Genomic DNA, 15,367 nt, shown 5'->3' with positions numbered 1-15,367 from the left:
TTAAAAATAGTTCTGACAGTCACTACTCTCATTTTCTGAGCATTTGGTTAAAGACCTCCCATTTTTCAGGATAAACACACAGGGCCCCCCAGGGGAAAAGGTCAGTGTACAACTCAGAAGTGGGAGAGCTCGTACTCGACCTCTGACAGGCTCTGCACTCAGTGAGCTGTCAAGTGCATTAAACAGAGTGTCTGACTGGGAAAAATTCAATACACATACCCCTTTCTTCTTTATGATATAAGAGAATTTACACTAGCTTTTCACTTAGGAAAATTTAGGGAATTTAAATGCAATAGAAAATATATGGAATTCAAATTTAATACATAAGTTGTGTAAATTTAAAAATATTCCCCAAACTGATTATATTCACCTAGTTTTTTTAAAAAATATTGATGTTGTAGATTCCTTTATACATTTCCCCCACTACTATGAACAAGAATATATTGATTTACACTGATACTGCCTAAATACAGATCTCAAAATTTAGAAGCCTGGAGTTTATATGGTATGGGTTCTACTTTTAAGACCTTTTTAAGAAATGAAACAATAGTTAGGCAGCAGAGTGAATGAGATTAGTTTTCCATCCTGTATGCTTTCTGAGTATAGAATTTATGGGAGGCAAAGTAGAGACTGACAGAGGAGGGAGGACCATCTGTATACACCCTGCTCCTACTGTTTAGGACAAGAGGGGCTGGATAGCTGGATAGCTAACTGGCTGGATGGATGATAGGATTAGGATAAGGGGTATCCCCAGTGATCCCTGGCCAGTACAAAGATACATTTTTAAAAAACATTGAGAAGTATTAAGTTTGATAATCTCAAGAGATTTCCTAGTCTCAACACTTTAGCAAATATAAGTTTTAAGATAGAAGTGCTAGTTGCTGAGTCGTGTCCGACTCTTTGTGACCCCTTGGACTGTAGCCCTCCAGGCTCTTCTGTCCATGGGATTTCCCAGACACTGGAGTGGGTTGCCATTCCCTTCTCCAGGGTATCTTCCCAAACTAGGGATCAAACCCTGTTATCTTACATTGCAGGCAGATTCTTTACTGTCTGAGCTACTAAGGAAGCCCCAAGTTTCAAGATAAGCTTCTTTCAATTCTGTTCCTAACATGGAAGACTAGTAGAGCAAAAAATGAGGAAAGAACAACTGCAGCTGCACTTTTGTCTGGGAAAAGAGTTAATGGTTTTGCTTCCTTAAATCCTTCAAAAGTAGGTGGGAAGCACAAACAGCTGCAAATGACAATCATATTTTATAATTAAATGTTTACTCTTCACTTAAAAAAAGCAATAGCTAGAGTAGAAGACTTGTATGTTCTGTAGCCTGGCAGTATTTTCTAAATACAAACCCTGAGCACAAGAATTTTGGTGCAGTTCTTTGGCATAACATTTAAGTTGAACATATTCACCCATTAACTTTTTCTGGTAAAGGAAGAATAATCCTTTCAGATGAACAAGTGGAGTTTCTTATTAAAGGTCTATGTATGTTTCTGATTATTAATAAAAGGTCTGACTGGAGTATCATCTGTGTTCATTTTCTCATTAGTCAATTACACTATACTTACCACCACTCCCACTATTCAGTAACTAGTGCATTTCCTTTGGCTGTACTGGATGGGTTCCATCATTAACAAGATCAGAAAAACTGGCTAACCATTTATTTCTTTATATTTTGCTTTTTAAAAAGGAGTTTACTTCTCAGTTGATTAAGAATAATTTTATTTAATAAATGTGAATCCAAACATACCCTAGTCAGCACAAATTACCAAAAAAAAAGACGTTATATTTAGGGCTATCATTCATTTAAGCTATGAACCAATATATAATATTTATAATTAAAGGCAAATTTACCACTGATTATACATTGTTTTCCCCTCTCTACACTTCCTGATATAGCAAAAAAAAAAAAAAAAAGCATTTTGAATCTGATGAATCAGTCATACTTGCTCATCCTCAGGGATTTATTTATTGCACAAGCAGGAAAGAAAGAGAGGGGCTCCCACAAGATACAAGGTCAAGCCATTTCTTAAGGTGTAGAGGAAAGGTCCAACCTATACAAGTGCCTCTGAACCTAGCACATTCTAAAGTGTATGTATTAATACACTCTTAATATAAGAACAAAATCCTTCTGTTGGGTTCCTTCTGCCTTTTAAGATTTTCTTCCTTAGAGCTTAAAGAATACAGTTAATAGTGAAGTAAGATTTTTAAATTGATGATACATACGTTTCTGTGGCAGGATCATAGACTTCACACGAATTCAAGACGCGCCCAGAAACATTGTTCCCTAAACTTCCACCACAAACATAGATCAGGCCGTTGGCTTCCACCATCCCATGGCTGCAGCGCTGAGTCAGCATGCTGGGCTTCGTGTGCCAGCTCTCAGTTCTCGTATCATAGCACTCAAATAAATACAGAGCTGAGTTTCCTGTAAAAGAAAAGTACCCCATCTTGATTAGCTTAGTGTGTGTGTATGTGTGTGGTGGGCGGGAGGGGGTGGTGGTGGTGAGGGGAGCTTGGAGTGAGCTGACTGAGGAACTGAATCATTAATTCCTAAAGGAAAGATTTGAGGGTTGTAGAGTCTTTTCTATTCTCAAGCAACAGCAGCCAAACATAGAAATAGTTTAAGAAAAAGCTATCCTTGTTTGTATAGACCTTGGGAAATATCCAAAAAAGGATTTGTCGGAGATCCTTGGTAATTGGTAAATTGGTAATTAAACTTTCAGAAAAGAAACTGGTTTGATTTCAAAAGATTTTCAAATTAAGCAAGAAACGTTATGTATGTCTTCCAGCCCAGTTATGCACGATAGGAATTAACTCAACCTCAAATGTTTCTATAGAGGAGAAAAACAGCTGTTTACAGATGGCAAATCCATACCTTAAATTATAAAACTACTATTTGAGAGTATCCTAAGGATTGTCGTGTGATGTTCTGGAATAGCCACTGCATCATTAACAAAACTATTCTTCCTCACTGTTATCAGCTGTGTCGAGAATACTGTTGTATAAGCAGGCTCTGAAATCATGCCAGTCCATTCTTAAGTATACACTCATAACACTATTGTATGTTTCTGGTGTTCTTTGATTATACATTTTAATGGTAAAACACACTCGTCCTGTGTTACAACTTCTGTACATTACAGGAGCTCAGTAAATTTTTTTTTTTTTTTTTTAAGAAATGATACTATTAAAGGTCAAGTGTGTTTTTCTTTCCCAAGAAAAAAAGTTAGAACTTAATGAAATTATTGCTCATCTCCAAGTTTTCTCGACTTTTCTAATGTTTAAAAACAATAGCACCCTTGTAATTCTCTATCAAAACCAAAGCCTACAAAGAGCAAAGAGCAAAGAATACCAAATGGAAGAAGTAATATCATGACTAACAATAACTTCTTTTTAACTTTTCAAACATTTCCAATCTAGTAGGTTCAGTCAGTTGACACAAGGGAAATACACAGTATATAGTAGATACAAAAAAAAGTTACTATTTAAGTGAAAAATTAAGTAGAGTAAATGATGAAGAAATGAAGTTATCTACTATACTTTCTACAAAAATTATAAAACACTTCCTACTACATTTAGGATTTATTGTTATTTCAAATATGCTGTATTAGACATTCTGTGAAGAATGCTTTTAAAGAGGGGAAAGGTCACCTCCTAAAGTCACATTTAGAAAATATAACCTTTCTTGTATTCATTTTACAAACATTTGGGGGTGGGGAGTAAAAAATAAATATGCTGACCAAAAGTAAAACATTCTTTGGGCTAATATAAAAATCATCAAAGAAAATAAAAAGACTAACATTTAAATTCCATATCTTATAGTTACTTGGTCTTCCTAGTTTTGTTTGTAAGCCCATTATTTAGCTAAATAATTTGAAAAGATGAAAGCATATAAAAGCTAATATGCATCTAGTCTGCGTGTAGAGTATTGATTTAGAAATTTTTTTCATTTAGAAAAGGAACACTAGTAGACACTAACAAATTATCGATGAGAATGGTTTTTATACCCATACCTACATCCTGTTCTGATCAAAAAGCCCAAGATACCATTACCAGTCATTACATTAAAAAGTGAAAGCATGAAGCAAATAAAAAAGATTCGTCTTACCTTTTTCTGATACAAAAAAAAGCAAAGATAATAGATTTTAAAAGCTTGACTATAATAAAGAGATCTTAAAGGGTCTACAAGTAAGCCAAACTCTGAAATCTTTAAAGCAAATAATAGGCATCCATGTGTACGTTCGTGCTAAGTCACTTCAGTCATGTCCAACTCTGTGACCCTATGCATCGTAGCCCACCAGGCTCCTCTGTCCATAGGATTCTCCAGGCAAGAATACTGGAGCGGGTTGCCATTCCCTTCTCCGAGATTAGGTATATAAAATAACTAATCCACATGGCACCAATGAAGTTCAAATCCAGATGACGTCAACAAAAGCTTTATCATGACAGAAACTGGATAATTAACATAATTTAAGATGAAGTTCTCTTAATGATTTATATAGACTAAGGTAAACCTTCAAGGAAATGTGCTCTAAAATATGACAGCTATGTATTTAAATTATGTCAAAGAGTATCTGGACAAATAATACCAACTCTTTATTTAGATATAAAAGCCTATATATACACTTGGCTTTAAAGCACAAATACAAATACTAAATAAGTCCTTACCAACTTCGGAACCTCCGGATGTATAAATTTTGCCTTCTGCAGCACACGCAGCAAGGCTGTCTCGAGGTGTTGGAGGGCCCAGTTTGGAATACCAGCTATCCTTAACGACATTATAACAGTCCATTCGCTTTATAGGGAAAAGCTGGGAGCCACCCAAAATGTAAACTACATTGTCCCAAAACACGCATGCTGCATCTCTTCGTTTTTCAAAGGGGCAGCGGATGTCTGTCCAGCTATAATCCTGTAATAGGAAAGGACAGGAAGCTTTCAATGACGGAAAAATATAACTGAAAAGGAGGAAGCAAAGATACAGTTGAGAACATACAAAACATAAGAATATGTTAGTTTATCAGTATATATAAGAATGTTGGGCTTGAAACTATTATCTAATTTCATGTGATTTCTTCTTCAGAATGTTGGTTAATTGTGGCAGAAGGCAAGAGGAAGACAGAGATGGCTTTGGGTTTTTTCTGGCTCTAAAATAAACTATAATACATTTGCATTCATCACTACAACACAGTCTTCTATTCCTTCTGTTACTGAGAACAATAACATAAGAAAATTCTAAAATAAGTAGTTTTGTTAAAGACTTTTTTAAAAAAGAAATATGTGCATCCCTTCTTTGCCAGATGTATAGTAATGCAAAGAACTAATGGATAATTTGAAGCTTAACTGCCATTAGCCTACTGATGTCTAAAGACAGAAGGCATATTTTGTAGACTTCTGAGAGACATTTTTTTTGTAAATATTCAGTTGAGTCAGTATAGTCAGCCAGACTCTTAAAGCTGTGATATTTGTGATATACTTGGAGTAATCTGAAAGCTCAAATGTTTCCTTCTCAATGAGAAGAAATGAGCACCTATCAGCACTTCACAAAAAAGGCTGCTCACAGCACCACCACTTTTTGTTTGAAGCCCATGCCTGTCTTCTATGAAAATATGTGGGGGAATGCTTCCAAAGTTACAGCTTGTTGGATCCTCCCCCTTTTAAAGCAAGGAAGCTACAGTGTTCTGGATGCATTCTGAAAATGGCTGAAAATAATTAGGGTCAGACCGAAATCCAGACAATTCCCAATCTTATCAAGCAAAGCACTGTCTGTGATTGATTAATGCTGAGTTCCCTTTGGGAAAATCTGACTGATATCTATCATGCTAGCTCATCAAAGCATCATAGGACATAAGAAATGATCTCTTCAGGAGAAAGAGCACCTGATGTAGAGTATCTTGACTCCCAGTAATGATAAACATTCTGCTTCTTAGGTGACCAGAGAAACAGAGCCTTAATCCCTTTTTTATTCTCAAAGTAGAGTCTATTGAGTCCCCATGGGCTACTCAGTGGTATGTTTATTGGTAGGCACACAAAACTGTAAGGTAAACATCATCCTGAAATTTCAGTTATAGTCAATGGATTTGAAAAACTGAGGAAGAATATTTTAGAAATTTGTTTCCTTAGGGAAACTGCATAGTACAGAATGGAAAAAAGTAAGCAATAGAATATTCTACAGGGAGCAATATCTCAAAAGCAAACAAAGTTAATCTCTAACATACTATGCAAATTATTCATAATTCCTACCTGACCAGGTTGAATAGCAGAGAAATACAGTTTTATTAATGATATGTTATATTTAGTGAACCTCAAGTCTTGCCACTCTTATACCCAATTTATTTGATATTAGAAAATAATATGCAAACGATTCCAAAGATATCTTTAAGAACATGTTTCCAAGCTCTTCCTTAATTTCAGGATGAGAAGGTTGGTCAGACATTCTTTGAAATGGTGTCTAACATCTGCTACTCTTCAAAATAAAAAGAGCTACCCATGCAGATGCTGGAACTAAGAAAACAAAAATGCTACTTCTTTTAGCTCAATGAACTACATAGACACAAGGACATGAGGTTCAGAAGAGTGAAGTAATTTGAAAGAGCTTGGTAACAATAATTCTAACCTTCCAGTACTACTCAAGGACCTGAGTAGGGAATGGATGATTATTAAGTCATACAGGGCTAGGTTATGCTTATTACTCAAGAATTAAAATAAACTGCTCTCTGAGAACTCTTTAAGTCCAAGGGAACTGATTAGCTAGTGTGTATGCATGGTGTGTGTGAGACACAGGAATAGGCACATGCTTCTATCCACTTGCAGTTTGGGCTCTGATTTCTCTAGAAGTCCTCAAAGTTTTTAAATCTTTTCTGATTTTTCCACTATACATGTTAAACACTATGCTTGCTAAATATTAGCCATATATAATATTCTGCCTAATAGTTAATCTTCTAGGCAGATAAGTGAAATGATCTTTCTTTGCAAAAATTTCTACCTAGAATGAAAAATAAGACTTCATTTCACATAAACAGTAATGTTTCATACTTGGGCTCATTATATGTATCTGTCAGGCGCCTGTATCATCTGGCTTAAATTGTATGCAGGGGAGTTTATGGTATTTTTTCCTGTGTGTGTATGGGCCAAGCTCCCTTGGAAATATGCCCAATTCCTTCAATCTACGTTTCATCAAAAATAGAGAATGTGATTTAATGTCTGCCCTTTAATAAGTTATATACTGTCTAGGAGATGTGCGTAGTTGAAGAAGCAGGCAGAGAGGGGAAAACAACAGATGGGAAGTCAGGCCTGTCAGCTTAGTGGATATGAGTGCCAGGTCTTATTCCACTAACGGGACCACTCCCAATCCTGTAGGTGGAGGAAGAATTACTTATGGCTGTCTGCACACATGGACTATGGGCAAGGTAAAAGCACATGGAGCTTTCATGTTAGCAACAGATGGATGAATAGCACTAGAGTCACACTATATGTGTGAGCAGGAAATTGTTACCCTAAAAATATAATTTAATTCAGTTAAGTTTTATTATCGATTCTAGGCAAAGTTGGCTTAAACTCAACATTCAAAACACTAAGATCATGGCATCCGGTCCCATCACTTAATGGCAAACAGATGGGGAAGTAATGGAAACAGTGACAGACTTTATTTTTGGGGGCAGCAAAATCACTGCAGATGGTGACTGCAGCCATGAAATTAAAAGACGCTTGCTCCTTGGAAGAAAAGTTATGACCAACCTAGATAGCATATTCAAAAGCAGAGACATTAATTTGACAACAAAGATCTGTCTAGTCAAAGCTATGGTTTTCCAGTAGTCATGTATCGATGTGAGAGCTGGACTATAAAGAAAGCTGAGTGCCGAAGAATCGATGCTTTTGAACTGTGGTGTTAAGAGAAGACTCCTGAGAGTCCCTTGGACTGCAAGGAGATCCAACCAGTCCATTCTAAAGGAATTCAGTCCTGAATATGCACTGGAAGGACTGATGTTGAATCTGAAACTCCAATACTTTGGCCACCTGATATGAAGAACTGACTCACTGGAAAAGACCCTGATGCTGGGAAAGATTGAAGGCAGGAGAAGGGGACGACAGAGGATGAGATGGTTGGATGGCATCACCGACTCGATAGACATGAGTTTGAGTAAGCTGCGGGAGTTGATGATGGACAGGGAAGCCTGGTGTGCTGCAGTCCATGGGGTTGTAAAGAGTTGGACACAACTGAACTGAACTAGGCAAGGTTCTATGCTTAGCTGCTGAGAAGATATGAAAATGGGAAAACTGGAAAGTCTAGAAAAAACACAGGTAGAAGGATTTAAGTTTTGAAAAATCACCTATGCATGCATCCCCACATACTGTAGAGACACACCCAAGTATAAAGTCCTATCTTTCCCGGTCCCAGTCAACCTTTCTTGCCTTTGCTGTGATATATCACATTCTAGACTTTTTTCAGGATCAAGACTTTTTTTTTGCAAGCTTCTCTGATTTCCTTTTTCTGAATTCCTACCACACTGAAGTCTGGAGTTGACGACAGAGAACTTCATTACATCTTGTGTGATTTTTCAGCTGTAGGACTCTGCTACAGGAAGTGAAAAGCTTCCTGAGTTGATAGGATGTAGTATTTTTCTTCAAATGCCTTAAGGCAAAAATAACAGCCTGATATTTTCCTTAAGAGAAAAGTCTGATTTTATATAATCTGCATTCTGAAAACACATGAGTCCTCAAATAATAGAAACACTACACATGTAAATTTTAATAAGTAAAATATGAAAACAACTTTTTAAAAATAAAGACTTGAGAACTTTATTTTGTATCATTTTGAGAGAAAAGCAAAACTAGGGGAGAAAGGAGGTTTATGCCAGATGCCACAGCATTCCTAGACATAGTTCCATGAAAAGTACACCTATATCTAAATTCCTTTTTTAAAGGAAAAAGTTAGAATCCATTCAGTTAATATTTTGTATGCTTTTACTTTTTATGAAAAAATTTAACAATTAAGATATATTCATACTTAGGATTAAATATATTCTTTTCTTTTTGTCTATCTAAACTCTATCAGTAAGTTTCCCTCAAAGTTCCATGAAGCTTGTTGGACAAATGCATCCCAGAGGATCTCTTCTTTTCAGACCACCACTGCTATCATTACCTATTTTGTACTGAGAGAGTTAATTTTGAGGTAGGTTGATAAGGAGTCTGGGGCCCTCCTTATACAAATGTTTTATTTTTCTACATTCCTTCACCTTAATCACATAAGATGGTTTTTTTATTAAGATCTGAGTTATTATGGCAACAATCTATTTTGCCTATGACCAAGTTTATTCAAGCCCAGAACTAATGATTACACAACAAAACAACTCACCTTGCTCAGCAGTATGTTTTTCCTTAAGCTCTGTACTAATGATTATATTCTTTGGAACTCTGCATTCAAATGGGTCTATCTTTCCTTTTCCCCTTTGACTTTCACCTCTCTTCTTTTCACAGCTATTTGTAAGCCCTCCTCAGACAAACATTTTGCCTTTTTGCATTTCTTTTTCTTGGGGATGATCTTGATCCCTGCCTCCTGTACAATGTTCATCCATAGTTCTTCAGGCACTCTGTCTATCAGATCTAATCCCTTGAATCTATTTCTTACTTCCACTGTATAATCATAAGGGATTTGATTTAGGTGATACCTGAATGGTCTAGTGGTTTTCCCTACTTTCTTCAATTTAAGTCTGAATTTGGCAATAAGGACCTCATGATCTGAGCCACAGTCAGCTCCCAATTTTGTTTTTGCTGACTATATAGAGCTTCTCCATCTTTGGCTGCAAAGAATGTAGTCAATCTGCTTTCCGTATTGACAATCTGGTGATGTCCATGTGTAGAGTCTTCTCTTATGTTGCTGGAAGAGGGTTTTTGCAAACTCTATTAGCCTTTGTCCTGCTTCATTTTGTACTCCAAGGCCAAATTATAGCAAGAATAGAAAGGAGAGATAAGAAAGTATTCTGAGTGATCAATGCAAAGAAATAAGGAAAACAATAGAATGGGAAAGACTAGAGATCTCTTCAAGAAAATTAGAGATACCAAGGAATATTTCATGCAAAGATGGGCATGATAAAGGACAGAAATGGTATGGAACTAACAGAAGCAGAAGATATTAAGAGGTGGCAAGAATATACAGAAGAACTATATTAAAAAGATCTTCATGACTCAAATAATCACGATGGTATGATCACTCACCTAGAGCCAGACATCCTGGAATGCGAAGTCAAGTGGCCATTAGGAAGCATCACTATGAACAAAGCTAGTGGAGGTGATGGAATTCCAGTTTAGCTATTTCAAATCCTAAAAATTGATGCCATGAAAGCGCTGCACTCATTATGCCAGCAAATGTGGAAAACTCAGCAGTGGCCACAGGACTGAAAAAGATCAGTTTTCATCCCAATCCCAAAGAAAGGCAATGCCAAAGAATGCTCAAACTACCACACCATTGCATTCATCTCACAGGCTACCAAAGTAATGCTCAAAATCCTCCAGGCCAGGCTTCAACAGTACATGAACCGTGAATTCCAGATGTTCAAGCTAGATTTAGAAAAGGCAGAGGAACCAGAGATCAATTGCCAACATCTGTTGGATCATCGAAAAAGCAAGAGAGTTCCAGAAAAACATCTACTTCTGCTTTTTGGACTACGTCAAAGCCTTTGTGTGGATCACAACAAACTGTGGGAAATTCTTCAAGAGATGGGAATACCAGACCACCTGACCTGCCTCTTGAGAAATCTGTATGCAGGTCAGGAAGCAACAGTGAGAACTGGACATGGAACAGACTGGTTCCAAATCGGGAAAGGAGTATGTCAACACTGTATATTTTCACCCTGCTTATTTAACTTATATGCAGAGTACATCATGAGAAACGCTGGGCTGGATGAAGCACAAGCTGGAATCAAGATTGCTGGAAGAAATATCAATAACCTCAGATATGCACATGATACTACCCTTATGGCAGAAAGCAAAGAGCTAAAGAGCCTCTTGATGAAAGAGAAAAAGGACAGTGAAAGTTGGCTTAAAACTCAATATTCAGAAAACTAAGATCATGGCATCTGGTCCCACTACTTCATGGCAAATAGATGGGGAGACAATGGAAACAGTGACAGACTTTATTTTGGGGGGCGGCAAAGTCATTGCAGATGGTGACTGCAGCCATGAAATTAAAAGATGCTTGCTCCCTGGAAGGAAAGCTATGACCAACCTAGATAGCATATTAAAAAGCAGAGACATTAATTTGACAACAAAGGTCCATCTAGTCAAAGCTGTGGTTTTTCCAGTAGTCACATACAGATGTGAAAGTTGGACTATAAAGAAAGCTGAGTGCCGAAGAATTGATGCTTTTGAACTGTGGTGTTAGAGAAGACTCTTGAGAGTCCCTTGGACTGCAAGGAAATCCAACCAGTTCATCCTAAAGGAAATCAGTCCTGAATATTCATTGGAAGGACTGATGTTGAAGCTGAAACTCCAATACTTTGGCCACCTGATATGAAGAACTGACTCACTGGAAAAGACCCTGATGCTGGGAAAGATTGAAGGCAGGAGGAGGAGGGAACAAGAGAGGATGAGATGGTTGGATGGCATCACCGACTCAATGGACATGAGTTTGAGTAAACTCTGGGAGTTGGTGATGTACCGGGAAGCCTGGTGTGCTGCAGTCCATGGGGTCACAAAGAGTGGGACACTGAGCTGAACTGAACTGAATGACTGTATAACAACAATGTATCTTGCTCAAGGACAGTTTCTCCCTCTTACCAGGAACCTTCTGACCAATCGTGTTATTTTCAGACTTATGTTGTAGGAGTGGGCCTGGTATGATCTTTTTATTGTTACCAGTTAAAGAAGTATATACGGTCTTGATAAGACTGAATGGGACACTCTGCCTCCTTCTGATGTCTATATCAGAAGCTTTCTCTATCCCTTTTTCACTGTCATAAAACTCTGCTACACAAAAGCTCTGAGTGATCAAGCCTTGTCTCTGGTCCAGAAGCTAAATTCTCTTCTTCAGAGATCATGAATCTGACACAGTTCAAGGTAAGCTATCAGTATCACAACTTTTAACTGGTTACATTCAGTGGCTGCTTCACTGACTGCAGCCTCCGTCTTCTCTTAACTGCTTCAAGGTTGTGTACACCTCATACACTTTGAATCTGAGGGACAGGACTGTGATATATATCCTTCACAATCCCCGCTGCTGCCCACCCCAAAATTTCAAATTCTGGTTAAACTGCACTTTACAACCAGCTGACTGTACAGTACGCTGTCATACAATCTCTTGTCATTTATAACAATTATCTCTTATACTGATTACCAATTTTCAAAGAAAATCATCACAAGAAACCTATCTGAGCACGATTTAATCCTTCTAGAATAATAGTTCTTACTGTGCCTTGGGATCATCATATGAACAATTACCAAAGGTAGCCAATAGTAATTTCCAAGTGACATGATATAGTAAAAATAGGGATAATTTCTTTCATTCCCAGTTGGTTTTCTTCAGCCTGACTCTTGCCCTGCTAGCATTGCATTTATGTACCCACTACCCTCTAGCTAATTCCAGGATGACTAGAATCCTTTGAAACACCACATAGATTTATCTTTCCTAGTTGCCTTATCCTTTCCCACCTAGGGCCCTCAATCAAATGCCTACAACTTTGTTTCTGTCTTCTCTCAGTCTTTTAAGGGGACTTATCTGTTAATTGGTAGTAATTATGGCTGACTGTGGCTTATGAGAGTGACTCTGAAGTCATCCCTCCCATGGTAAGTTGTATTTTCAAAGTTTCTTGTGCAGACACAGTGATTAAACACAAAACGAACTGATTCCTAAAGCGGGGAACTTCAGGTACCACACCTATGTGGGGTACAAGGGCTGTGAGGCTGACTTTAGAACAAAACTACAAAAGTGTGTTATGGAGATGCTTGATAAGGAAAAAAAAAAAGGCTATCAATATTCCTATTTTGGAAAACATTCTAGGAAGGCACTCTACTGAGAATTCACCTCAGAATGTGTTCAAATCTCTTCTATCTGAACTTGAGGACCACCAAACTGCCTGCAAACAATCAGGTGTGAGAAATACCTAATGTGCATAAGCTGCAAAGAACACTGGTTTTACCACTGTTACCTATTATACTGACAACTAAGAATGTTTAAAGGACATCCATGTTGACCCATACTTGTATTCAGCAATGTCAGTCCCTGGGGGATACAGCTATGGGTCCAACCCACCTGGAATTACTGCTGTCCTTTGTGGAGATTCTGTTCTGACAGATGCTCCTAATCATTTCAGCAGCACTCCCTCTTGGACTTCAGTACACTATTTGTAAAACACTCTGCTGGTGACAAACACCACTGATGCACTCTTACAAAAACTTCTCTAATCTTTTAATGTAATAACATTTTCCTATAAGGTTTATACTTCTTTTATGCACAAGTCTTTTAAAATCATATGCAACATATAATCGCCAAGTTCCACCTTGATGATAGTGTAGGACCGTCTCCGTACACATTGGGCCAGACACTAAGCTCAGTGATGAGTCTACTTCAGAGCTGTGAGCAGGAAAAGGTACTTAGAGGCAATTCTCTGGTGGTCCAGTGTTAGGACTCTGTTCTCTCATTGCCGAGGGTCCTGGTAAGGGAACTAAAAGCCCCACAAGCTGTGTAGTGAAGCCAAAAGAAAAAGATACTCAGCATAAACCTTTTAAATCTGATGGTTCTGTAAAACATGGCACCATTGGTTTTCTGCCTTTGCAACCAGGACTGGTCCTCACTGTGTTGTTCTTACTCCTTGTCTGGTTTTAGCAAGGTATATGCAGAATCCCGTTTTCTCTGAGGCAGAGTCTCCTATTTCTCCACCATGTGAAAGTGGTGAGCCAAGGCCCCTACAAAGTTTTAAGCCCTCAAAGCTTATCATTTCACTGACAGGAATAGTCCAAGTAATCTGGTCAATTAAGTCAACTTTTATTTTGGCATCAGTATTATAAAACATTCCCATGCTACAATTGAGAACACAAATTCTGAGAACAGAGCACTGGATTCAGACAAATAACTCTTCAGTAATCATTAAACACTTGATAAATATCAACAGGGACAGAGGGGAAGGGGAAGAGGAGACTCAGCAGAATTCATGAAAGGACGACAAGAACAGTATCATTTCAATTCAGTATAGCAACCCAAGATTTCTACTACTTTATCTACTTATCTACTAGAAAAAATATTCATTTTTTTCTTATCATCTTTCAATCAGCAATTAATATAAATATTTGCTGCTTCTCATGAGTGATATCCAAGGAATATCTAAAGACAACACTTTATAGGGATACTGCTTAATTCTAGATAATTCAATTAAGTAGTACTGCTTAAATTATCTCTTTGAAGGAGATCAATTCAGTCAAAATAATCATTTGGAACAGGTATAGGACACATATTAATGGGTTCCATTAATGATAGCTAAAACCATTTTAACATCTCTGAAAATATTAAATTCAAGAATTTTAAAACAATTCCTATACAGTATTTATTATTAAGCAGTCTACTTGAAATGGAAAATGAAATAATGTTCACTCTGGAGATTCAAGGTAAATAATAACTTATAGAGAAATCTGAAATGGAAAATGAAATAATGTTCACTTTGAGGATTCAAGGTAAATAATAAGTTATAGAAAAATCAGCCTCCTGACTTTAAATATTAGAAATAATAAAGACAATCAACTTATATTAAGTAAGAGTAAATGGTGAAAATTTTTAAGATGTAGTTTTAGCAAAAAGAAAGGAGAGGGTGGAACTTCCAACAGAAATATTTAATAAATATTATAATGGGGTACTAACAGTGTTAACATTAGGAAATGAGTAATAATTGATGGAATAAGAATGTTTTTATTGGTAGTTATAGCCTCAATTATTTAAATTTTTCCACTATAAGTCTAAGAACTTGTGATTGAATATACAGAAGAGCACCAAGTTTGTGCCATTTATAAGAGCAAAGCAAGACATCAAATGAGATTTCTGAAGTTACAGTCTCATTTCCAGGCTTGTGCCGCACACTCATCTTTTTTCAACTGTTCAATAAAAAAAAAAAAAAAATCAAGGAAATTGTTACAACTACAGGCTAGAAACAAGTGCTAGTAGTCATTCCATATTTGCCTTACTCTAAAAACAATGCTGTCTCCCAAGTGAAATCAGTATTCTCCTTGTACCTCTGTACATCAAAACAGACATCTACTAATTTACCAAAACATACTTTAACTGCATTTTTAACTGTCAAAATCGACACCAAAGTTAGGAGGGGTGTAACTATCATCAACACCTGAAAGCTGTGGTCATAGAATTATAATCTAAGCTCCTATGACTTCAGATTTT

At 37.0% G+C, this 15,367-nt stretch overlaps 1 protein-coding gene across 2 annotated transcripts in view; it reads right to left on the bottom strand.

Moving 5' to 3' along the window:
* KLHL7 (kelch like family member 7) overlaps positions 1-15,367 on the bottom strand; it is a 55,068-nt gene that overhangs the window by 4,344 nt on the left and 35,357 nt on the right. For both annotated transcript variants that reach the window (XM_040260657.1, XM_040260656.1), the window contains 2 exons: positions 4,663-4,903; positions 2,221-2,422 (listed from right to left, as the gene is read on the bottom strand). In XM_040260657.1, the coding sequence (XP_040116591.1) occupies positions 2,221-2,422; positions 4,663-4,903 (443 nt within the window). The remainder of the gene's footprint in view (positions 1-2,220; positions 2,423-4,662; positions 4,904-15,367) is intronic.

The sequence above is a fragment of the Oryx dammah genome, unplaced genomic scaffold (genome assembly GCF_014754425.2).
Source record: "Oryx dammah isolate SB20612 unplaced genomic scaffold, SCBI_Odam_1.1 HiC_scaffold_18, whole genome shotgun sequence".
NCBI classification, from domain to species: domain Eukaryota; kingdom Metazoa; phylum Chordata; class Mammalia; order Artiodactyla; family Bovidae; genus Oryx; species Oryx dammah.
This window is presented reverse-complemented; position numbering and strand designations above follow the sequence as displayed.